Source organism: Haemorhous mexicanus, chromosome 8 (assembly GCF_027477595.1).
Source record: "Haemorhous mexicanus isolate bHaeMex1 chromosome 8, bHaeMex1.pri, whole genome shotgun sequence".
Classification (NCBI taxonomy): domain Eukaryota; kingdom Metazoa; phylum Chordata; class Aves; order Passeriformes; family Fringillidae; genus Haemorhous; species Haemorhous mexicanus.
Window position 1 is genome coordinate 30,476,364 of NC_082348.1, and position 23,276 is coordinate 30,499,639.

General features: G+C 45.7%; 2 protein-coding genes across 9 annotated transcripts in view; one reads left to right on the forward strand and one right to left on the reverse strand.

Moving 5' to 3' along the window:
- The window catches only part of HIBCH (3-hydroxyisobutyryl-CoA hydrolase), a 35,583-nt gene extending 29,097 nt beyond the window's left edge, over positions 1 to 6,486 (forward strand). For all 3 annotated transcript variants that reach the window (XM_059853435.1, XM_059853434.1, XM_059853436.1), the window contains exons 13-14: positions 354 to 387; positions 4,501 to 6,486. In XM_059853435.1, the coding sequence (XP_059709418.1) occupies positions 354 to 387; positions 4,501 to 4,616 (150 nt within the window). In that variant the 3' untranslated portion in view covers positions 4,617 to 6,486. The remainder of the gene's footprint in view (positions 1 to 353; positions 388 to 4,500) is intronic.
- A 2-nt stretch (positions 6,487 to 6,488) lies between these two features.
- Positions 6,489 to 19,667, reverse strand: C8H2orf88 (chromosome 8 C2orf88 homolog). 6 transcript variants are annotated; one of them, XM_059853438.1, is made up of 3 exons: positions 19,530 to 19,661; positions 14,169 to 14,241; positions 6,489 to 10,203 (listed from the first exon to the last, which is right to left on the reverse strand). In XM_059853438.1, the coding sequence occupies exon 3, from the start codon at positions 10,042 to 10,044 to the stop codon at positions 9,781 to 9,783; it is 264 nt and encodes an 87-aa protein (XP_059709421.1). In that variant the 5' UTR covers positions 10,045 to 10,203; positions 14,169 to 14,241; positions 19,530 to 19,661; the 3' UTR covers positions 6,489 to 9,780. The 6 variants fall into 6 exon arrangements, with proteins under 6 accessions (XP_059709421.1, XP_059709422.1, XP_059709423.1 ...); XM_059853439.1 differs by lacking the exon at positions 19,530 to 19,661 and adding an exon at positions 19,356 to 19,518; XM_059853440.1 differs by lacking the exon at positions 19,530 to 19,661 and adding an exon at positions 18,236 to 18,257.
- Positions 19,668 to 23,276: the final 3,609 nt, after the last annotated feature.

Sequence of the window (23,276 nt, forward strand, 5' to 3'; positions counted from 1 at the left end):
GAATACATCACAATTCCTGAAGACTGGCCTTTCTCAAAAGAATTTCCGATACTACCCACTGTAACCCCATTATGTGAACCTCTTTAGAAAAAAGATCTGAGGTGTTACACAGAGAGAACTTGGACTGTGGCACAGCTACAGGTCAACAAACTGATTTTAAGAGATGTGGCTGCATTTAAGCAAGAAGATACAGAGTTCTTTAATAAGTAAAGACAAAGTAGGCCTAGAAAAGAACAGTACAAGTGGGATTTAACGGAATCTTGAGAACTTGCATTTCAAGCAGAAGTGGGATAGGGAAAGATGGGATAAATAGAAACTGTCATGTTACAGCTTTCTTTTTTATAATCTTTCAGAAAGGCCATGACTTCTATGAAGGAGTTCGAGCAGGTAAGTATCCACACCAGAAACACTCCTCAAGCTTAACAGCACACAAATTCACAGCTGTGGTGCTTCTTTGGAAATCACTACAAGTGCTTGCAGCAACAGCCCAGAAAAAACTTCCCAGCTTTCCATAGGTTTGGCTTATTGGACTTCTGTGTGACCAAAATTTGCTCTTGTTCCAAAGCACAAGAGCCATGTTGTTTCTTTGTGCAATCTCAGTTCCCTAACGTTATTTATCCACCTGGTTGCCCCATTTCATATTTAACACTCACAGTACTGAGTAGCTGCATCCATCACTTGTGTCCAGGTTTAGTGTTGCCACAGAGCTGGTTCAGCCAGCTACACAATGCTTTGAGACTCAAAATCAAAAACAACTGTTTGCATAGAAAACTGTTAGAACAAAGATTTACTTTCCCCCACGTCCAGAATATCTTTGAATGGAAGTGTCTTACTACTAAACAACTATATATGTAAACTTTAACTAATTCAGCATTTTAATGCATTGGTCAAGAGTGGTAGAGGTAAAAGTAGAGCAATGGCTCAGCAAGTTCGTCCAGGGGACAGACTTCAAGCCTGTCCTTGATCCTGCTGCTGATTCACTGTGCAGTTTTTCAAACCCAAAGTCACATCTGTTAGGAGCTGTAGCAGTTATTTATGTACTGTTCATCACGAGATGAAATAAAGCACAGGTTTTTTCCAAGGAGCTTACAGTACAAGGCATTTGGATGGATAACTTTTGGTTGGACTTATAATTCACACAGTTACATACTCAAGTATTATTACCTCCTCCTCATTGTTTTATATCTGTCTTTATAAGCAGTATAAATTCCACTTGAGGAATGGATATTAGTTGGAGTGGCTGCTATTAGTAACACTGTACTAAAGATAGCCTGGGGTGAGAGATGCAAAATTCATTCATACAGCATGGGGAAGGTTTCTGACTTTAATTAATTAGTCTTTAGCACTTACCAGCAGACACTCCTTTGAAGAATTTACCGCACATGGTGAGAAGTGGTTTTCATTATGTTGGTAATGGGGACAAGGGTACATTAAAATCCTGTTCCTGGTATATAGTCTAGATCAGCAGATAAGCTGCTGAAATGTAGTTATTGAGGAAGTGACAAACTCCCTGAGAGTCAGAGGAGCACCAACTGAATTTCTCCTTCCAAGGCACAAGGTCATGAAACCATCTGGGACTGCAGTACAGTACAAAGGCAAATCCCTTGTCAGTATGGCCAGGAAATACACAAACTGCTTGTAAAGAGAGAGGCTGCAAGAACAGCAGTTGAGAAACTTCTCTTTTATACAGGGTGATGTAGCAAAAGTGTAACAATATCAGGGGAAGGAAAAAAACCCACCAAAGATCCAACTGCCCCGAGGGAACTGCTTTTAATAAGAATTTGTTTTGTTCCTGAAGCGCTTTTGTTCTCTGCTTACTGCATAGATCTTGTTCTCAAGTTTTCAGTCTTAGCATTGTTTCTCTTGTTGCAGAGGAGTGTAGAATCTGACTCAAGATCACTTTTGTAGTTTGGTCTAATTTCATAAAAATCATTATCCATCAATGTGCTGAGCATCCTTTTTAACAGGAAGGGAGATCATTAAGTACATCACAGGACCAACCATTGTGAATAAAATTGATAAAAGTGTTACTATTAGCTCTCTCTTTCTTAAAGCCTTACATTACAAGCATTTAGGAGCCAGTTCTTTGACCCTCTGTACCACAAAAAGATCTACCATCAAAAGAAGTTGAGTTACAACAATCAGATTTTAGTTTAAGAATGTTTCTCGGCAGCCAATGGCCACAGGTCAGGTTTTACTAATACCTTTCATCTGCTTCAAACCATAATTTTAAATGGCTTTCTAGGGAGTAGTTTTAAAGCTTTTTAAACCTGCTTTGACCGGAGGTCAAAATTTCTTTTTATTTTTAGCCAGTTTTCTTTCAACCTGAAAATCTACTGTGGCAGTCTTCCCTGTTTATGATTCCTGTGGTTGGAGTGATTAAAGAAAAGCCAAAACTCTTAAAGCGTAAAACACATGGATCATATTTCATCAGCATTTTCCTGTAAAATGGTACATGTGGACTTGGAACACATTAGGTATCAATTTTTCACCTTGATTAATAGAATAATTTGTCAGCTAAGAAATGCATAGGTCTGGGGAGTTGCCAAGAATTGTTTTTCAAATCTTACTGCCTAAGAAAAGTGGTCACTTTTGGAGTCAGTGCTCAAACACGCCCAGGTAGGACACAATCTCAGCAGCAAATATCTGTTAATTCACCCTCCTGACTCTTAGTGCAGGAATGTGCACTTGAAATGGAACTGTAAAGGTCTTCTACATCTTGCTGATGCTGCAAAGATGATATTTCTGTGCAGCTTCTGCCACCTCCCCTGCAGGGCTGGCAGATGTGAGCTGTACCTTGGGCACCCCAGGGTCCTGCACGAGCTGAGGGATTTTATGGCAACAAACAGAATGTCAGGGGCTTGGAAATACCAGAGTTTTGACTGTGCTGGAAGAAGCACTAACTGAAGTCCAGTTAAAGTCACTGCTACTGAACAGAAGGGTTTGGGATTTGGATTTAAAAAGGTGAAACACAAGAACAAACCCTTTACACGATGTCTGTGCCCAGTTACTTTTATCATAATGAATTCTCTCAGCCTACTTAGAAGTCTCCAGGATTTCTGTTTTCTTAATGATTGATCTCAAGCTGGAGAGATACAAAATATGAAGAAGTCAATGCAGAAAGGGAATATTTTCATTATTCTACTAGAAAACAAATATTTTTTTAATAAGCACGATCTCTAGGTAGGTATTCTTTTAACTGAACATAACATTCCACCCCCTTACACATTCCTCATCTTGGATATTTCTAGTTCACTCAATAAGAACAAACTCAGTTTAGAAAAACATAACAACTTACCCAAAAATAGCTTGGAAATATCTGATCTCTGTGAGTGTCATAGTTCACCTGCCTTTAAAACCATCCTCCTCTAAACTCTTTGTAAGAAAACAAACAAATAAAAGCCATTCTCAGGAGAAAAATTGGAAATGTGCTCCCTCTTCCTGCCCATCCTCTCTTACATACTGTGGGCTGTGTTGTCAGGAGGTTCCCCCAGGCCACAGGTGCATCTCCAAATCAGGTGCTGATCTCCCTCCTCTGAAGGGAATGAGGGTTCTGAGGGTTGTTAGCAATCAGTGCATCCTAGAGAGCCACAGTTCTTACAGCTGTTCTTCTTTAAATGATAAAAATTTCACATTTTCAAGAGCACCTTTATGGGTTTCTTAAAGCCTGAGGGGTGCTTGGAAGGATGCTCTGGAATTCTCTTCATACTGGTAATTTTTACACACAAATTAACTCCCTCTTGTTTTATTGTTTTCTAATGCAGCCATTGCTGACATGCCTTCAGCCTTCCTGTGACACAGGGAATGTTCTTTGGGAATTGGCATTTTCTTGTTAGCCTTTTACATGTGATTCATTCAGTGGTAGTTTTTATCTTCAGTGATGTATTACCCAGGCTGCAGCATAAAGTCTGTGTACTAAGGTTATACAGATTGTCACAGTTAAATCTACCCAGGCCTCAGCAGAGCTGTCAGTATTTACAAATGAACACCCTCAGTTCCCACAAAGATACCCTGCTTTACTCTCTCCTCGTGAGTTATTTCATCATTAATGTGATGTGTTTAAATTAGCTTTAGGCACTTAGCACCACTGAGTCATCTCCTGTACTCTCCCAAGAGTCAGATTTTGCACAGAGGTGTGAAAGCCTTGTCCAAAAGCAGCACCTTAAAGTGCCCCTCACAGGCTCCCATGAAGTGTAAGCCAAGAGTGGCACGTCTGACTAAACCACTCATTTCAGGTCTGTTCCTTCAGATCTTGGGCTGCTCTGAAGTGACTCACTGTTCCTTGTGTCATCCAGCAACTCCCAGAGACATCTCTGGGCAGGTCACACTCAGGAGCTGGTTAGGGTAGAAACATCTGTGTTCCAGAACTCTGCCTTCTCCAGAGCACACAGCCTTGTCTCCTCCATGAATCACTGCAGTGATCTGTCTTGTTGCAGTCTTAAGTCACTTGAATTAGAGGAAGTTATGAGTAACTTTGGTGTTTCTCTGTTCACCTGGCAGTGCTGATTGACAAAGACCAGTCCCCCAAATGGAAGCCAGCTGCTCTGGAAGAAGTCAGCGATGAATTTGTGGACAATTGTTTTAAACCACTGGGAAACGACGATCTCAAGCTGTAAAGATCAAACCTATTGACATCTTATCTATCTGCTTAGTTCTGTGATACAAAAATTAACTGCAGTGTGATCAATTTGGACAAGACTTTTTTAGCTAGCCTGAGATTCACAAGTTTTTTTTTTCTTTTTTTTTTTTTTTGCATTCAGGAACATTCTCTGTAATAAGAAAATAATTGTATCTCTGGTTAATAATGGGAAAAATCACTTCAAGGCAAATTGTTATTTTTACTGCTTTACACAGTGATTAACATTTAATTTTTTGCATCAACTCTTAGTTTAGGAGGAGCCCTTGGGGAAAAGAGCACAGTTTAAGGGGTGACCTAATAAGCAAAAAGTCAAGAGACCTTTTATGCGTTGGCTTTGTCACTGATCTGGTAAATTGGGATTGTGCCACAGATTCTTCTGTGTACAATGAAGATAAAATATGATTAAACCTTTAATTCAGTCAGAGCTACAAAGGAAAATGCAAGACAGAATCCATAGTGTTAAATATCCTTTTAAATAAAAGCTCAGACTGATATATTATTAGTCTGAGAACAAGAAATTTTTCTATTGATTAAACATTTGTCGTTTTTCAGCCTTGCTGTGTGATGTAAACATTGTTTCAAATGTGAGAATCTCGCCAGAGCCTGAAGCACGCTTCTCTTTGCTTGCATAGCCCACTTTGTAAAATGTCATTATGTCTGATTCAACTGCATAGTCAGTATTTCATTATTTCAGAAAATGGCTGGTTTTTCTTAGTCTTACAGTGGTGAAGAAACGTGTGCCTCAAACCTTGCTGTGAGCACCAAGCAGCAATTTCCAGTGCATGCAAGGTGGTGGGGTTCTGATGCTGATAAGACATGAAGTTACACAACATAACCAGAACCCCTTGCTACAAGTATTTGTGGGAGGGAAATTATTTTTTCTTTTGTATACAAACAGCTACTGATCTTTCTTCAACATTTTGCCTTCTTTTTTATGCTTCTTCAGAGCACGTAGCAGTTCCTTCCTGCTTACTTCTACACTTACATGCAGGTCACAGGTACAAATTTTGGCTTCTCTGAAGACCAAAGGAAGAAAACTTCTGTTCCAGTGCCATAGTCTGCAGTGGGGAATGAAAAGGTCAGAGCTGCAGCAGAACCATTATGGAGTTTTCAGTGCTGGGCAGTTCTTATGACCAACAGCAATGGTCTGCAATGGCTTAAGGCTCCTTCCTTTCCTGGAGCTGTTGTCTGGAAACAAAGTCCAGGAAATTCAGCCATCAAGGTGAACGTCCAAGAGTGACTTTCAAAAAATCAGAGCTGAGCAAATGGAGAGCTAGATCAAGAAAAAATGGCACCTTGCTTTGGCACTAGAGTCTTGTAAGATAAAATTATTAAAATTTCAGCTGCGAGTTTATGTTACCGTGGACATACTTGTTATGGGACTGTCCTTGAGTTTAGTTCCAAAAGTAATTGAGATTTCATTAAAACCTCTAGGGTAATTCTGAAAGTGTCACATGACTTTCTACCTCAAGCTGGTCCCATAAGAAGTGCAAATCTCCCCCTGTGTTATTTAAAATTTTTACATTTTACATTCATAAACAATTGCTATTTTAAATATATTTTTTCAAGATTTGTTATCTTAATAATTCCATTATTTTTGTATAAAAGGAGCAATATTCAGCCAGCTATATTAAAGGAAAAACACAGTAATTCCCAGGGAGTAGGGATCATGCTTCCTCTGATTGTACAAGATCTTAGGAAGAACATACTTTTGAATTAATAAACTTTGACTTGCTTCAGTTGCTTCCAGAATGTATGTGAACAGGAATTATCCCAAGCTCAAGGTAACAAGATCCTGTCCAATCTTTGCAATCTTGTGTTTTTTTCAAATAAAAAGCATACAAGCAGATGGTAAGTTGAATTTTATTTGGTCCACAAGAAAATATTTTCCACAAAAAATATTGTAAAAATATATTGTAGTGTGTTTTATTTGGGAATACTCATGTGCCTTAGTCCAGAAACGTCAACTTTACAAAGTTGTGCTGCAGTTAATGTATTTTGAACCATTATTAGAATAGCAAGTCAGTCACATCATACCCACTCAGATTAATCTTGTTTCCTGGAGAAAATATAAAGCAAATGTATTTTTAACTCCTAAATAGAAGTAAACAGTTTTGCAGAGTATGCCAGTCCCAAACAGGAGTGCCTTTATTACACAAAATGAAGTCAAAGAATCAATGGTAACTTAGCTGGAATCCCACTGTCAGTGGCTCTAAAACTCTAGCACAGCTTAGCATACATTTATTTTGGTGAAGAAGTCTTTATTTCTACAGTGTGTTAGTATTGAGCCTATTAAATGTACAGCAGAGCTCTGGAGAGAGATCTCCCTCCATCTCTTACCAGAATGTAGCACTGAACAGATTTGTTTTCTGTTAAGGGTAAGTGCATTACTTATAAGGACAGCATCCTGTAAAAGAGATGATTTTCCTAGTGAGAAGCAGCCTCCCTGTTGTTTGCTTTCCATTTGCTGCATGCCTTCCCTGAGGTGCCAGTGTCATGGAAAGCATCCTAAAGCAGCTGGAATTGCACTTGGGCCACTCTGGAGCTTCAGGCACCAGTGAGGGCTGAGGTTGGTGGCTGCAGGTGAGGGACTGGCTGGGCCACCAAGCAGCTGGTGCTGAGTCAGCCCGTGGGCAGCTCTGGGGCAGGCAGGGCAGCACCCCCAGGGGAGCAGTGCCAGGGGCACGTTCAGGGTGCCTGGGTGAGCCCTCCTCCAGGGAAATGCCTCCCTCCTCCAGGGAGTGCTGATCACAGGGGATGCTCTGGTGGAACCTCGGCTGTGCTGTAACTCTGCCTTGCTGTTGGACTGTGCAGTGGCAACCTGCCAGCAGGGAACTGCTCTCAGAAGGACATCTGATATTCCTGAAGAGTGTCAGGTGCTAAGGCTACATCCAGAGGAAGGATTTGAGACGTGGCAACAGGAAGCACTGCAGCACCTCGCTGCCTGTAAGTGCCCTGTACAAGGGGCAGGGCAGATCCACCTCAAGGTGCTCTGGCAGTGAGTGCAGTTTTCTACCTGCTCCTCACCTGCCTATCCAGCAATGGCTGTGCAGCTTTGGCTTTTTAATTTTAATTAATGTGGTTAGCAGTGTTCACATTCTCAAGTCCACACTCATGTGAGAAAGGTTGGCCCTTTTTTTCTTTTTTGTAATAAAGCCTTATTTTAGCTAGAATAAGAATATTAGTATTCTTTAATACTGTGATTAAGCAATATCCAGTTGATATGTACTGACCTGATCAGTGTTTTGGCTTTGCTTTCTAACTCACACTAATATATGGAAGTATTTTAAAGCAAACACAGTATGATCAAATATGTGCTGTAGAACTTGAAGGAATGTCACTTATCAGGAGAATTTAAGTGAACCATAAAACCTTAGTCCCACTTTGCAAATGGCTTTGAAGATGACTACGTAACTTCAAAGAGGACGACATTACAGCATAAGCTGATTTTGTTCCCTTTTCAGCAAAAGCCTGAGAACAGCCTTAATAGCAGGTCACTGGGAATCCAGTCTGGTCACTGGGATTTAATGGCAGCCTTGTGCTGTGTCACAGAGAAGCATTTTTCACCCTTCATTCCTGATAAAACCACTTCCCCATATAGGTCAGTTTCAAATACCTAAGTTTGTGTCACAGCATTTTCAAAACAGCTCAATTCATAGACTCTACAGCATTTGACACAGTCCTCTTTCTGATTGCTTCCCGTTGCTTGAAAAATCATGCTTTGGATCATTTACTAGAACTATGTGTACCTTGTAAAAATACTAACAGCTCTAGCCAATATGGAAAGCATTTCTCTATAAAATGAAAACAAAATGGAAAACATTTTGATCTAGGAAAAAAAGAACTATGTCTTTGTAACTGGGCATCACAGAGAAAGGAACAAACAGGTGGTAAAAGCCAAGCTGTTAGAAGGCCTTCACTTTGTGTAAAACATGAGCAACATTGTACCTTTGGGATGAATACAAAGAATCCATCGGTGTCCCGATGTGTTAAGTGCCAGCTGTGAGTGCAGTGGGTCAGGCTGTGAGTCCTGGGCAAGCAGGGAGCAGCGTGTGGATGCTCTGGGGGAGAAATGCAGCCCTTGAGCTTTGGCCCTAAGGCTTGGTCCCTGACTCTGCACTCAGGGCACTGCTCAGGGCTGGGGCTCCTGCTGCCATTGCCATGGACAGGTTTTCCAGTGGGGAAGCAGCAGTGTACAGAAGCTGAAGGAAGATGTCCTGTCCCAAGGGTGGTGCTACAGAGTGGAATTGCAGTGTAATGCAGCCACAGCTGCCAAGAAGCAAACTGTCCTAAAGCACTGCCACACCTTTGAAGTTCCTTTCACTAGTTACCATCAGTAGTTTTTGCACATCTCTCTGGGTTACAGTAAAACAGCAAAACCAAATCCTCCCAAACTGGTACCCTAACACAAAAAACCTAAACAAAGCTAAAAAACCAAACAGCTTTGGTCTGAACACAGCACCAGATGTCATTAACCTATCTTACTGCAGGGTTTTAGAGACAAGCTCTCATACATTTACAGAAGCATCTGTTAATGATAATGCACTGCTTATCGACACTGGCACATTTCTCACTGGTTCACTTCCATGGAAGGTGAATAGCATCATCATCCAAATGGCTCCCTAAATACTGCTGGGGTTTGCAAAGCGCCTCCCATCACCTTCATCATTTTGTGATTTTACAGACTTACTTAGGTCACAGAATCAAAAGTAAAATTTATGATTGCAGTAACCTTTGCTACATGCAGACCTTGATTTCACTTTAGCGAAACGCAGACGGATTCACCAAGCACAGAGAGTTGATCTCACCTACAGAAAGACCACTGATCTTTTTTGCAGAACACAGAAATAATCCACGTTTTGTCCTCCGTGGCAGGGCTTGTGGAGGCGCAGGGCAGCCACAGTCTTCTCATCTCCTTTTAACGCTAATTCCTGCTCACATCCAGCACGTACAAAGACAGAGTACACTCAACACACGGCTGACAACAAATGTCACTTGATGAACGGGTTCTACTGCAACCCAAGTAGTTTGTTAGCAATCTAGGCTCAAAGGCAGACTTTCTCAGGCTCTCCCTGCAGACACCTCCCCATGGTGATGCTCAGAGGACAGCAGGGGCTGCTCTCTCTGTGCTGGCAGGAGGCTCAGGGCACGTCGCTCTCAATGAAGGGGATGTCGCTGTACTTGCTCTCGGTCACTGCCCACTGCTTGACCGCCTGCTCGAGGATCTCTCGCGACAGCCGGTGCGCGTAGTCCAGCACGATGGCACTCGAGGGGCCCTTCTCCTCCGCCTGCACCGCCAGCAGCGACGACTTCTCCCCAGCGCAGCCCTCGCTGCCTGCCCCAATCCTCTCATCCTGCACAGCGTGGGAACCTTGGAAGGCGGCCTTGGATTTGATGCATCCCATGGTACATTGGAAAATGCAGCCGCACAAGTCAGTTCAGCAGCATGCTGTGATAACCTGGAAGTGGTTCCCTTGTTTGATGCAGTGTCGCTGCTGCTTGCCAGTGGCTCCAGTTATTTTCAAAGGACAGCACATCTCCTTTTGTGCTTCTTCCGAGGAAATCTGTCAAAACAGTGTTTCATACAAAGGCAATAAATACGTTACCATTCTCAGTGAGCTCAAAGGAAACCTAAATTCACTACAGGCGCTTGGAGAAGCGGCTTAAGTAAATCTCCGCCCAGCGTGCGTAAAATGTTTTTATCGGTAACATCCATCTACTACAAGGAGGCAAAGTTTGACCTGAATTCACGCTGCCTTTGAATGCAATTCCCAGTATGGGATGTAGGCCATCTAGGAATGTAAAAGCCTTCAAAAAAAAAATAAAGTCTGTTTCTTCCAAGCTGACAATGCGTTACGCTTCTCCTGAAACCACAAATGCTGTTCAGGGACTGGTGCTGCTGGAAATAAACACCAAAACCACCCCACAACCACCATAGCCAGAGTCCTGTGTCATGGCTGTCACACGCCCTCTGGGCACAGTGACACTAATTCCCAGTGTCATTCTGCTGTTGCTCAAAGAAGCTGAAGCAGGGCAACCACCAGAAGGTATTCACAAGGAACAAGAGCTGGTTTTGTTTTTTCCCTGGAGAGGGTAGGGAAAGCAGCAGCAGCCTGCTGTGATCAAGGCAGTTCCAACAGAGTCAGAGCACCATTCTCACTAGAGCAGGACAACTTTACACCCAGAGAAGGGAAAGTGACCAACAAAACACCTGGCAGAGTCCCGTTCAAGTCCTCAAGATCCAGAATTGGTCAACTCCAAATCTGGGTTTTTGTTTACTGGCCTACAAAGCTGTTTCTGGGGCTACTTCCTCTCAGGCGAAGCAGAATCTCACGATACGCCTGACTTTGCCTGGCATGGGCTTACCCACTTATCAGAGTTAACAGACTGCCAGCCAAAATAAAGACTGCACAGCACAGAAACCAACTGTTCCCTGCAGCTTCACCCAATGACGTTGTACTAAGGTCAGCCAAAGTTAAAGATTTTTTGTAAATAGCCTTTGAAAACACAATCATGGCAAAGATGTTAAGCCTTATTTATTTCCTTTATACGCTGGAGGAAATAGGGGCTCCCATCCAGTAACCTGATCACAGGCAGATATTTGCAGAGGAAATCTATCCCATTTGCAGGCAAATGGTGCTTCATAGATAGGATGGGACTTCCCCAGTTCTCCCTCAGGAGAACCAGATTGCTGGGACGAGCTCCTGTCCTCTCTTTGCTGCTTCCTGAAAACCACTGCTACCTGTTTGTAAGGCTGAAGTGCAGCATAGAAGGAGTGGCTGGTGCTCCTGGCAGGAAGTCACTCCTAAAGGGCTCCAGAAACCACCAAGTCCACACAAACAATACCACACCTTTAGCTTTGTAGCAGGACATTTCAGCATTGTAGAGGAATGTTTGTAGACCACCTCAGCAAAGTTCAGTGAGTCTCTGTGCACAGTGACCTGTGCAGCACATGCCCGGAGCTCTGGGACAGGCACTGTAGTCCACAGCCTGTAACACCAGCCCTGCTGCCAAGGGCTGACCTCTACTTGCAGTTTTACCCAACACAAAGCAGAGCCAAGCTATCAGATTTTTATTCCAATAACTCATCATTAAACGAGTACAGACTGGATGGATAACTTGCCATGAGATGAGTAAACAGCAGGATTCCCTTCACTGCACAAAAACCTACATTTATCCCTATGTCTATACCCATCTATCCATCACATACACTCATCAAACTTAACATGCCTCCAGACCAGAGGCCGAGGAGAGGCTTGAAAGCAATTCAGGCAGCTGAATAATTCAAAGCTTTAATAGTAATATCTTGTGCATGTCTAATTTCAATATTTACCATCAATAGAACATTAATACTAATCACTTCCACTTGCTCTTCTGGACAAATATGTAGATCCAAGTACCACTGACAGCAGGTACCACCCAGCACTGCTGATGCCTGAAAGCTGCAGTCTTGATCCAGCCAAGGTAATACACAGCTGCAATGTATTTTTATCAGAGTTTATCCTTGATACTGTCCTGAAAATAGACTATTCAGATTTGGATTTTTTTATCCAAGTCTGGAGCTACAGTTTTCCTTTTTATTTTTTTAAAAGCTTTTTCATGGAGGTCTGTTAAATAGAAGCTATCTTTAGTTAGGATTTTATCATTGCTTTAATGTTTCCCTCGTGCAGCTGGAGATTTCTGTTAGGGGACACCAGCAGATGAGTTAGTGTCTAATGGAAAGGACAGAATGTGAGTAGAGGGGGCATAAAATTCTCCTTAAAGCAGGTAGGGAGAAATTCTCTAAGGTCAGCATCTTCCTCTGCAGAACTCACCACCTGTACTCCTTTACCTGGGCCAAGTCAAGTGTTCCTGGGACTGTCTTACACAGAGGACAGGCTGGCTCTAAAGCTTGCAGACAGCAAGGCAATTCACAATACAATTCACCTGATCCAAATCAGTTGAGCTTCAAAGCCAAGTTCTGCACCCTAGTTTAGATTCTCACCTGTTGCTCATTTCATTCTTTCCAAGCTCAGTACTTTGCAAGCCCCTGCAGTGAGGGTTACAGTTTGCCCGGTCTACTGGAGTTAATAATTGCTGGCACAGAAATCATTGCAAATGAAGCTGCCCTCAACCTTCTGGCTGCTTCCTTGTTTTGCTGACAGCCCTCGCCTGCACACACATGGTGAAATGCTGTTTAAGTCCTCTCTGCCTAACTCATCTCCAGGGTGTTAAGTTCTGACAGATTTTAACATCTCTACCTTTCTACACAATGCTCAGACCCTGAGAGGGGAAAGCCCAACCAATTAAAGCAGCTCATTTTACTCCCAGCACAATGCTGCATCCTGTAACTGCAGGAGGCAAACCTGTGTGACAGGAGCCTGTTTCTGTCAGTGCCCAAGCCCTGCTCTGTGGCCAGCTGTGCCTCAGCCATCACTGCATGGATGGTTTGGGGCTCAGGCCAAGAGCTCTGCAGTTCCTCATGAGCCAAAGCCCCTGGGCTTAGCTGGAGCCAGGGGTCAGCGAGCTCTGCTTGCTCTGCTCACTCTCAACCAGGAGCTAAAGCACCATCAGAAACCAGAACTCATCTTCTCTTTTTAGAGACACATTTTACAGTCGGTTAAACGCTGATTTATTCATCTGAAAAATACAGGCTACTAGTTGTGCTCAATTTTACTGGATGTACAGTCAAAATGTTTTTAAATGCTTCATTTAACTTCAGCACAACACTGTGTATGGCTTCAATGGAAGTCTTGAAAACAATCAATTCCATATTGGAATTGGAAGTTCCCAAGGATAAGTTCAGATGTTTTTTTCACCTAACACTTTATTTACTGTGGTAATACTAGGAGAGAGAAAATATTGAGGGGGTGGTAGCTGAACTCAGCAGGCACACTAGGGCTAAGCAGTCTCTTTGCCAGCCTGGCAAAGTGTTTCCTGCCAAGGTAAGTTCATTTCTAACTACTGAAGGAAACAAAAAGATGGTGAAAGGATCTGCAATTCACTATTAGACAATCTAAAATAGAAGAAAAAAACCCCATTAATTACATAACTGCAATTTTTAAAAACAAACAGGATTTTTTTAAAGGATTAAAATAATCAATAAAAATAACTGCAAAAAGGTAAATGTGATATCAAAGATTAAGGGTTTCACTGGCCTCTGGAATACACCAGCATATGATGAAAACAGGCAGCAGAGAAAGCATTTTGCTGTTATGCAACATCTGTAGCCATCATAAGCAGGTGAGTTCCTGCTATCATCTACATGTTTTCCATCCATGAGAACCTCAGGAAAAAACCTTGAAGTTCAATATAACGCTATAAGAAACTGCTTTCTGCAACCCTTTATGTTACAGCAGTCACCAGATTAAAAATAAGTCAAAGTTTTCAAAATAGCTTCAAAATATGCAGCTTTTCCCAGCTGAAGGCAGCAAGTAATTCCTGCTGTGACAGAGCCAAACTTTTTGGTTCAAATATGACTCCTCCTCCAGCAGGGAGGCTTTCAGTTTTCCCCTGGGTATCTGCAGGAGAAGCTCAGAGTGCCACTTACCAGAACCACATCTGCTTGTAACAGGTTGTCCCCTCATCCCCAGGAGAGCACAGACAGCTTCACGTCTGGGACTCTGCAAAGGGAACCCAGGAACAGAGCTTAGCACTCTCCAGGATGTCAGAGGTGCACAATATTCCCCACCAAGGGGATGAATCCGTAGTGCTGGCCTTGCCCAAGGCTGCCTGCCTTTTCTCCCACACAGAACTTGACTTTGACAAAGGTAAAAGGATGATACAGCACTTCATAAATTAGATTGAATGACAGGCTGCAACAATTTATACACAGCACCTAATGCTGGGCTCAGAGTGGGGCCCTGCTCGGGCAAGTGGCTCCTGACCATCTTTAGGATGCCAACCTCTTCCCACAGCAAGTCCAGGTCAGGGGGATTTCAGCAAGGATATGGGAAGGGTATTGAGCCCATCTGTTGCCTAACCTCAAAAGTTCTCTCCCGTTTTCCCTTCTCCCTCTCAAAGCTTCTACTGAGACCCAGACCTGGATCATCCAAGGACACAGGGAGAACAGTCAGACAATCCCAGTGCTGCCATTATCATGGAAACAATAAACTCTGGAACAAAGCTATTCAAAGTTGGACTTTGGGCAGGTGACCTGCCTGCAGAGGTAACCAAACAGCACTCAGGCATCTGCATCTCTGAACTGCCTCCAATCACTTAAAATATTCACACCCTCCATGTAATAACAGAGAGGAAACCCAGAACACCCCCTCTCCCTGCCAAGGTGGGCTGTAATTCAGAAGCACTCATGGCACTGGCCTTGGGATCCTCTGCAGCTGGGAGCAGAGCAGCAGCACACAACTGGCAGAGGGATGAATCATTCACTCAGTGCACAGCATCCCCTCCATCCCTGCAGGACTCAGAGCTCCCTGTGCAAAGCAGCCTCAGGCAGGGGCTCCCAGAGCAGTCCAACCCACCAGGCCTTCAGTTCTGCTCTCCTGAACATCCAGCTTCCTGCAAATCCTACAGGGGAGATGCACTGCATAACATTTATTATAACAAGTCCTAATTGTAGGAAAAGGAAGTTTTAAACAGCTACAGTTACTTTAAGACAAGCACAATACCAAAGATTCTGCTGCCTCAGGCAATCACTGATACCCAAATATCCCACAACAGCTCAGGACATGAAAAGCAAAAATGGAGCTCTCATTCCTCTCAGAGCCATCCCCTCCCTCTCCTGTCGCTTAGTGCCAACAAGAGATAAGAGCTACAGATTGGAAAACGCTGGATGCAGCAACTGCAAACAACTGCTGGGCAGGATTAGCATGGAAGGGAAAGTCTCCTGGTTATCTGTCTCAAGGAACATCCTGGAATTTCAAAGGCTTGGGTTTTCCCCCCTCCATGGCCAGAATGGATAAAGCTTTTCCAGGCTTCTAAGCTAGTTTCTAACTGAATGAGGGAATTATACATTTGCTTTCCAAATCAGGCAGACCTCTAGTTTACTTTAAGAGGTTTTTCAGTAAGAGCACAGCTGATCACAGAATCATAAATTTGGTTTGGTTGGAAAAGGCCTTTCAGATCAAGTCCTACCATTATCCCAGCACTGCCCTGTCCACAGCTAAAACCTGTCCCTAAGGGCCACATCTCCACATTCTGGCAGCCTGTTCCAATACTGAATCACCCTTGCAGTGAAGAATCTTTGCTAATATCCAACCTAAACCTCTCCTGGCACAACCTGAGGTAATTTCCTCTGGATCTATTGCTTGTTACCTGAGAGAAGAGACTGAGCCCCACCTGCCTACAACCTCCTTTCTCAGAGCACTGAGTTATTTAATGGAAGCAATTTCCATGTCAAATTTCATCTCTCAAGCACTTTAGCAATGCAGTTAAGGAACACGAAAATCTTCAAACTAGAGGGAAAAACAAGAGAGAAGAAAATGTTTTTTCTTACTTCACTTTATGATTTACATGCACAGTGCAAGTGGGGTGGTTTTGCTGCTAAATAGTACAGCTGTATCGATGTGAGTTTTTATGCTGACAAACTCTGGAACTCTAAAACTAGCATTGACTTAAAATAAAAATTTAAAAAGGCAAAAGCCCCCATAAAATCAAGAAACAGTCTAGCCCCTCCCTAAAACACACAACCACAGAAGCCAGGAACAAAAACAATAGCTTTCTGCACTATTCTAGCAATCTTACCCAAGCTCTGGGAGCAGCAAACCAAGATGAAATACCAAAAGAAACCTTTGGGTGAAAATACCAGTAGTTCAGAGAACAGCAATGCCAGTAGGTACAGCCCTCAGCAGCCACAGTGTTATTCTTCATCCAGGAAGAAGTCTTGTTAAAAACAAAGAACACTGTGTGCTTGGTAGCTGTCTAATTCCATGAAAGTAAAACTGTACCCAGTTGGCCTGTCCTGAAATCCTCCGTCCTGTGCAGCAGTTTATTCACCAGAGCTGCACACGCAGTGTGGAGTGCCCCTGTTCAACAACACAGCTCAGGGGGCAGCCCAGAAGCCACTGGAGAACAGGATGCTAAAAACCTCTTAAAGGTTCTGTTGATATTTTATCTCAGCTGCTGGTCCAAACAGCTGTACAGACTGCTGTTAGTCCAAATTTGGACAGAAATGCTCACAATGTATTGATGGTTTTTCCCCCAATGTCTCAGCACACATGCACGCACCAGTACAGACTCTGCCAGACCATGGACAAGAGGAAACATTAATTTAATGTTTAATTTCCTACCTCCACAGGAACAAGAGAAGGATGCCTACCATTGATGGAGGCCTGTTTTCTAGGTGGGTAACAGTGAACCAATGGATTTCCTTAGCAATTAAGGCAATTAAGGCCTTGGAGTGAGGCTGGAGAAGAAAGGGCATGAAGAAGATTCAGGCCTTCTCAGAATCTCCATCTGCAGGAAGCCTAGCCAAGATTTAAGGAATCCAACTACAGAAACTATAGAGGAATGCCTTTGGAAGGGAAAGCTAATAGTGATAGAGGAGATCCAAAACTCTCCAAGACCCCAAACACAAAATAATGCTCAAAATTGGTGAGTGAACAGAAACAAAATACCAGAAACAGAGAGAAAGTTTTTGACCTAGATGTACAGCTGTTTCCTTGCCCTGCATAGCACCAGAGGATGCAGGTTCAACATTTCTTTCAGCAAAACCCACAGGTCTTGTAATTATCAACCCCTCCCATCTGTACTAGCTGCAAATCCGTGGTCTGGAGGCCATCCCCACAGCAGGGGAAAACACAAAGCACACCAGCAAAGGGGTCAGAGACACTGGCCAAGTCCTACACTGAGGACAGGCTGCTCTAAGGCACAGCACTGGGCCCAGACAGTGCAGCCTCGTGGTTTATTACAAAGCTCCAACACTGCAATGAACTAGAGTGGAAACAGGAAATTTTCCTACATGTACCACAAAACTTCATCCCAACAACTCAATTATGGAGTCACAGGCTTCCTACTAACAGTCCTCTTCAGGAACACATTGAAACATAAAGCTACTAACTCTCAGACTAAGGCTCAGGATCTAGCCCGGTTTGTAAAGGTGCATTACTGTCCTCCACAGGTGCCTGGCAGAGACAGAGCTGCAGACAATGAAAAGGGATGCACAAATCTTTACAAGCAAGAAAAGCCCCTCCTGCAGCTATTGCTGGCTGCTGCCCAGCCTGGGGATCCTGCCAGCAGGAACTGAGGAGCAGCAGCAGCTAGGGCAGCGGATCGGTGTCTCAGGCTGACGGGGTCGGGTTTTATTGTAGTGGATGTCACAAGATTCAACAACGAACATATGGAGCTGCAGAGCATAAGGTATGAGTGAGGGACACTGCCTGCCTTTGTGACACCCTCAGGAAGCTGAAGGCTCCACTGGATTAACACAAATGAAAGTCAGAGGGAAGGAGATGGTCAAGATCTGCCCAAAATGAACCACAGAAGAGCACAATAAAGGCAGCACACAGCCCCATTTAATCTCCAGAAGCCCATTATGAAAAGGGAAATGGGAATTAGGAATGCACCAGGAAAGCCATTTTTCCACATCTCACATAGGAAGGCACAGGAAAACACAGGCCCACATTTTAAATCACAACTATGCTACTACTGATTTGCACAAACCGAGGAGTAAGAGGACAAAGTGAGGAGTTAACAACCAGATGCTCCAGCTGTACAAAAGCTGCCCTGAATTGCAACCAAGAACTATGTCAGCCTTAAAAATCACTGTCTCACGGCTCTCCCCCGGTGTTGGTTTCCTTGAATTCCATCCCTCCTGACGTGCCAGCTCCTGCTCCCAGCAGCTGCCGCCTTCGCGCCTGGCAAGCGGGAAGGCCGGCAGCCAGGCGAGGCAGGCGTGCCCGCACAGCCCGGCACCGCGGCCAGCCCTGTCCCCAGGACCCTGCCCACGGAAACACCTTGTCCCCAGGGACAGGAGCGTCCTGAGGCTCTGCCCAACCCCTTGGGCAACTTGTACAAAGCAAGGTGATTTTAAAGCAAGAACGTTCTCAGCAGAACGTGATGTTCAGAAGAAAACTAATTTGTATGTACTTGAAGGTTAAAAATGCCACTTTGTTAAGGCTACGGGATAAATCCCCGCATCTTTTCCTTTTTTAAAATTACTATATTTAGAAAACTAATTTGGACTGCTACTTACTGAACTATGAGAAAGCATAAAATATTTCAGAATCTTTGCCATGACGGGTCTTGCATTATTAAATCTGTATTTTATAACATGGCAGATGAAGGTAACCTGCTCTGCGTAAGGGTCAGTGTGGAAGCCTGGAGAGGTACTCATGGCAAAGCACGGGCTGACAGACCCTCACATCACCTCGGCCGGCAAATACAGTAGCCTCACGCCTTCCCCACGGCAGAAACGGCGCTTGGAGAGAACCAGCCACGCCGTTCACCTTCCCACTCCGCCTCGCTCTCACTGCTGCCCGTAGCACCACCTTTCCTCAGGGTACCCAGCGGGAGCGGCACCTCCGCTGTGCTCAGTTCGGAGGAGTCCGTGGCCGGCAACCTCGCTGCGAGAGGATGGGAGGAGTAAGGCAGCACGGCCGGCCGTCCTGACAAACCCCACCTCAGAGCACGGCTCCGTCTCCCGGCTCTCCGGCACGACACCATCCCGAGGCGCCTGAAGGCCAGCGCTGCCCACGGCCGGGCTCGCCCCGCGGGTGCGGCCGCGCATCCCCGCTCCCTCCCGGCCCGGGCGCGGCTCGGGGCGATGGAGCCGGGCACATACCGGCGCGGCGGGGCGGTGTCCGTGCGAGCAGCATGCTGGAAGCGTGGCCCCGCCGCGCACGGTCCCCGGCCGCCGAGCTGCCCCTTCCTCCGGCGGTGCCCGCGGGATCCGGCCCTCGTCCCACCGACGCCGCCGCCTCCTCCGGGCTCCTGAACGGCAAAGACGCAAACCCACCGTCAAAGTCCATGCTGGGAGCGCCTCCCGGCCCCCGCCCGGCCCCGCGGCGCTCGCACAGGTAGCGCCGGGAGGGGCCCCGCTCCCGCCGCCGCTCCCGCCGCTCCGCCGGGCGCTCCCCGCCCTCCCCGGGGCGGCGGCGGCGGGGCCGGGCGGGGCCGGGGGCGGGAGCGGCGCCGTGGCCCCGAGCTGTTCCCCGCCGGCACCTGCGCCCGCCCCGCATCCCCCGAGCGCCCCCGGCCCCGGCGCTCCTGCCCCGCCCGGGCACAGCGGCGCTTCAGCGCGGCACCGGCCCTGCCATTTAAAATAAGGGAAAAAGGGGAAAAAAATCACCCAGGCAGGAAAACCGCCTCTCATTGGCTTCTCCTCCTTTAAATCCTCCTCCCTCTCTACTCGGCCCTAGTGAGGCACATCTGGAGTGCTGTGTCCAGGTCTGGGCTCCTCGGCACAAAACACCAGGAGCTACTGGAGGGGGTCCGGCAGAGGGCACAGATGATGAGGGATCTGGAGCACTCTCTTACAAGGAGAGACTGCGGGAGCTGGACCAGTTTAGTCCAGAGAAGAAGAGAGGGAGAGGGGATCTCATTAATGCATATAAGTATCTCAAAGGCAGGTGCCAAGAGGATGGTGCCAGACTCTTTTCAGTGGTGCCCAGCTACAGGATGAGAAGCAGTGGCCACAAACTAAAGCACAAGTTCCACCTCAACATGAGGAAGAACTTTACACTGAAGGCACCAGAGCACTGGAACAGTTTCCCAGTGAGGTCACAGAGTCTGCTTCTCCAGAGACATTCCAAACCCACCTGGGTGCATTCCTGTACCCCTGCTCCAGGTGACCCTGCCTTGGCAGGAGGCTGGATGCTCTCCAGAGGCCTTTCCAACAACTCTAACAATTCTGTGAAATGTGGAAAAGATGTTCAAAGAGTGGAGTTGCCATATAAAAGCTTAGGGCCATCACCATTGCATGTTCCCCTCAGCCCTGGGACAGCACTGAGGTGCCAGAACACATTGAGCACAAAAGGACTGGCGAGCTTTAAAGCAAAGAAAACAGTGGAAAAGACTGGGGGAGAGGCCTGGGTGATGCTTCTCTGATTTTATCCTGTCAGGCAGCATCAAATCATGTACAACCACAGAGAAGTATTAATTATAACAAAGCATTTTAGGAAACACCCCCATTCCAAAGGAAAGCTTCCAGAATGAAAGCTAAGCAAACTAAAATAGCACTTTCAATTTTTCAAAAATAAAAGCTGTGCTAAAACTGAAAACTATTTTGTAAGAGAGGCTGCAAACAGACACCCTAGGTAAAGCATTCTTGCTTTTGGGGAGTTCTTGACACCCAAACTGCTGTACAATAGACACAAGCATGCCTGGGCATCCCCTCTGTGAGGCTGCCACAGAGCTCGTGCCTGGCTGGGGCTGGCAAACAGCACCCCAGGACTCGCAGGAGTCTCCTGGCCCTGATGGGGACAGGCCTAGGGACACAAGGCTCATGCTGGCCCCGGCTTGTCCAACAGCAACAGGCTAAAAGCCAGAGGTGCTGCAGGGCTGGGCACTGTGCTCGTGCCCCTCACTGCAGTCAGCACTCACTTTCAGTGCCTGTGCTGAGCTCTGGCTAAGTCTCCCATCTATTTAGGCAGGTTTTATAGAATCAGAGAATCATTTAGATTGGAGAGGACCTCCAAGGTCATCAAGTCCAACTGATAACTGGCACTGCCAAGTCCACCACACCACTAAAACATGTCCCTTAGTGCCACACCTACACAGATTTTCAATACCTCCAGGGATGGTGACTCCACAACTGCCCTGTGCAGATTGTTACAATGCTTGGCCATCCCTTTGATGAAGGAATTTTTTCTAATATTCAACCTAAACCTCTCCTGGCACAACTGAGGCCATTTCTCCTGGGTCTGTTGCTGTTATTTGGGAGAAGAGGCCAAGCCATCTCACTACAGCCTCCTTTCAGGTAGTTCTAGGGAGCAGTAAGGTCTCCCCCAAGCTTGCTTTTCTCCAGACTGAACACCCCCAGCTCCCTCAGCCCCTCCTCACATGGCTGACTCTCCAGCCCCTTCACCCAGCTCTGTTGCCTGCTCCTGGGCACACTGCAGCACTCAAGGATTATTTCCAAGCAGGTCTCCAGTTGTCAAGTAGGTTTCTAACACATTTCCAGTCAGTCATTGCCTTGCCAAGGAATTCCTTGCAGTGCTTTCAAAGCCAAAGAAAACACTGCACTGGAAACATCCATCAAGGGAAGCACCACTGTAACTGTAGCTGCTGGTCACAGATTATGCATTGCATGCTGGAGGAGCTGTGCAGGGCCAGCAGAGCCAGGGGATAGACAGGCACACAAAAATAAGAACAACATCCCTCTGCTCCTCCAGTGGTTGGGAAACTCTCCCTAGCCTGGAAAGCTGGGAGACAGGGAGCCACCCCTGCACACACCACCAATAAAATCCAGCAGCTCCTTGTATGAAAGGGCTGCTGCTTCAGTTTTTGTGACCACCCAACAGCAGCACACAATATTACACTCATTACTTGCAAACAGCCCACCTGTGAATTAAAAACCCCACATCTTTTACTAATTACTGCCTTGGGGCCTGGAGAAAGCATTGTGCTGCCAAGTGCTGGGTGCAGGGTTTGCACACACTGCGTGTGCTGTGGCATTTCATCCAGCTCTGCTGGGAACCACGCTCCCTTAGAGACCAAAGGCAGAGTTTCTGGGACTGGGGTGCAACAGGAGACCAAAGCTCAACCCATAGTAGCAGGTCCCAGGGCAGGCAACCTCAGGCCCTCACAGGTGTGATTTATAAGTGACAAGTTCCCCAGGCAGGATTAAGGCCCTTGGGCACTCAGCACGTGCTGCAAGGGTTTGCAGGGGCAGGTCTGAGGAGCTCGACCCAAAACCTGTTAAAGCTGGTGACACCGTGCCCTCTGGTCTCAAGGAGCTTTGACTTGGGACCTGCTGACCTTGGCAGATCTTGTGCAAATGTTTTATTACTGTTTTAGCTCATCTGTAGGTGGCCAGAGGGAAAAAATCAAATGAATTCCTAGCCCTGAGAATTAAAACAAGATGGAGTACCTTGCATTAACACAGTGGTATTGCTACAACAGTGACTTTTAAACTACATCCTGTTTTTAAACAAGAATCTTGTAACTAAATTATAAATACCTTTGTATAGGCTTATGCCTACTGTGCTCTTTATTATTCTAGCCTGGTTTCTAATGCAAGTTTCTACTTTTATCTTCAGCTTTTAAATGAATGCAGCTCCCACTGAGCAGCTTGGTGCCGTGGGGCAGACATTCCACAGGCTGCAAGCACAGCTGGTGCCTGACTGGATCACTTCACTGCATCCCAACAGATAACAGCCTGGTCTAGTGCACTGCTCATCTCCTGTGCCACCACCCAACAAGCCTTGTCATGAGCAGCACCTCAGTGTGATGTGGCAGGGACAGGGAGCTAAGGAGAGGGAGATACATGTGACAAGAATCTCGAGCCCATATTTATTTCTGGGTGCCAAAACAGATTGAATATTTTATTAGCTGTGGAGTTTGCAAGACAGCTGATTATGTTGGGCTGAGGCAAAGCAGTCAGAGTTTTTAAATGCAGAGCATCCATTTGAAATGACTACAGCCAGGCATGGGCTAGGCAGCCAATGAAATATTTAGCTTGCAAAGCATTTCAGTGTGCAAGGCTGGGGCCAGACATGGGTGCTGTGATGTTGGAAACCACAATATCCAAATCTGAGGTGCT

Bases quoted from the DNA above. Each gene is read 5' to 3' on its own strand.
- C8H2orf88 (XM_059853437.1), bottom strand. From the start codon at position 19,301: ATGCGCGGCCGCACCCGCGGGGCGAGCCCGGCCGTGGGCAGCGCTGGC. The intron at 14,242-19,193 runs GTGGGGTTTGTC...TTCCCTTTGCAG, and splicing joins AGACGGAGCCGTGCTCTGAG to AGTCCCAGACGTGAAGCTGT. The intron at 10,204-14,168 runs GTAAGTGGCACT...CTGTTTTGACAG, and splicing joins TACAAGCAGATGTGGTTCTG to ATTTCCTCGGAAGAAGCACA.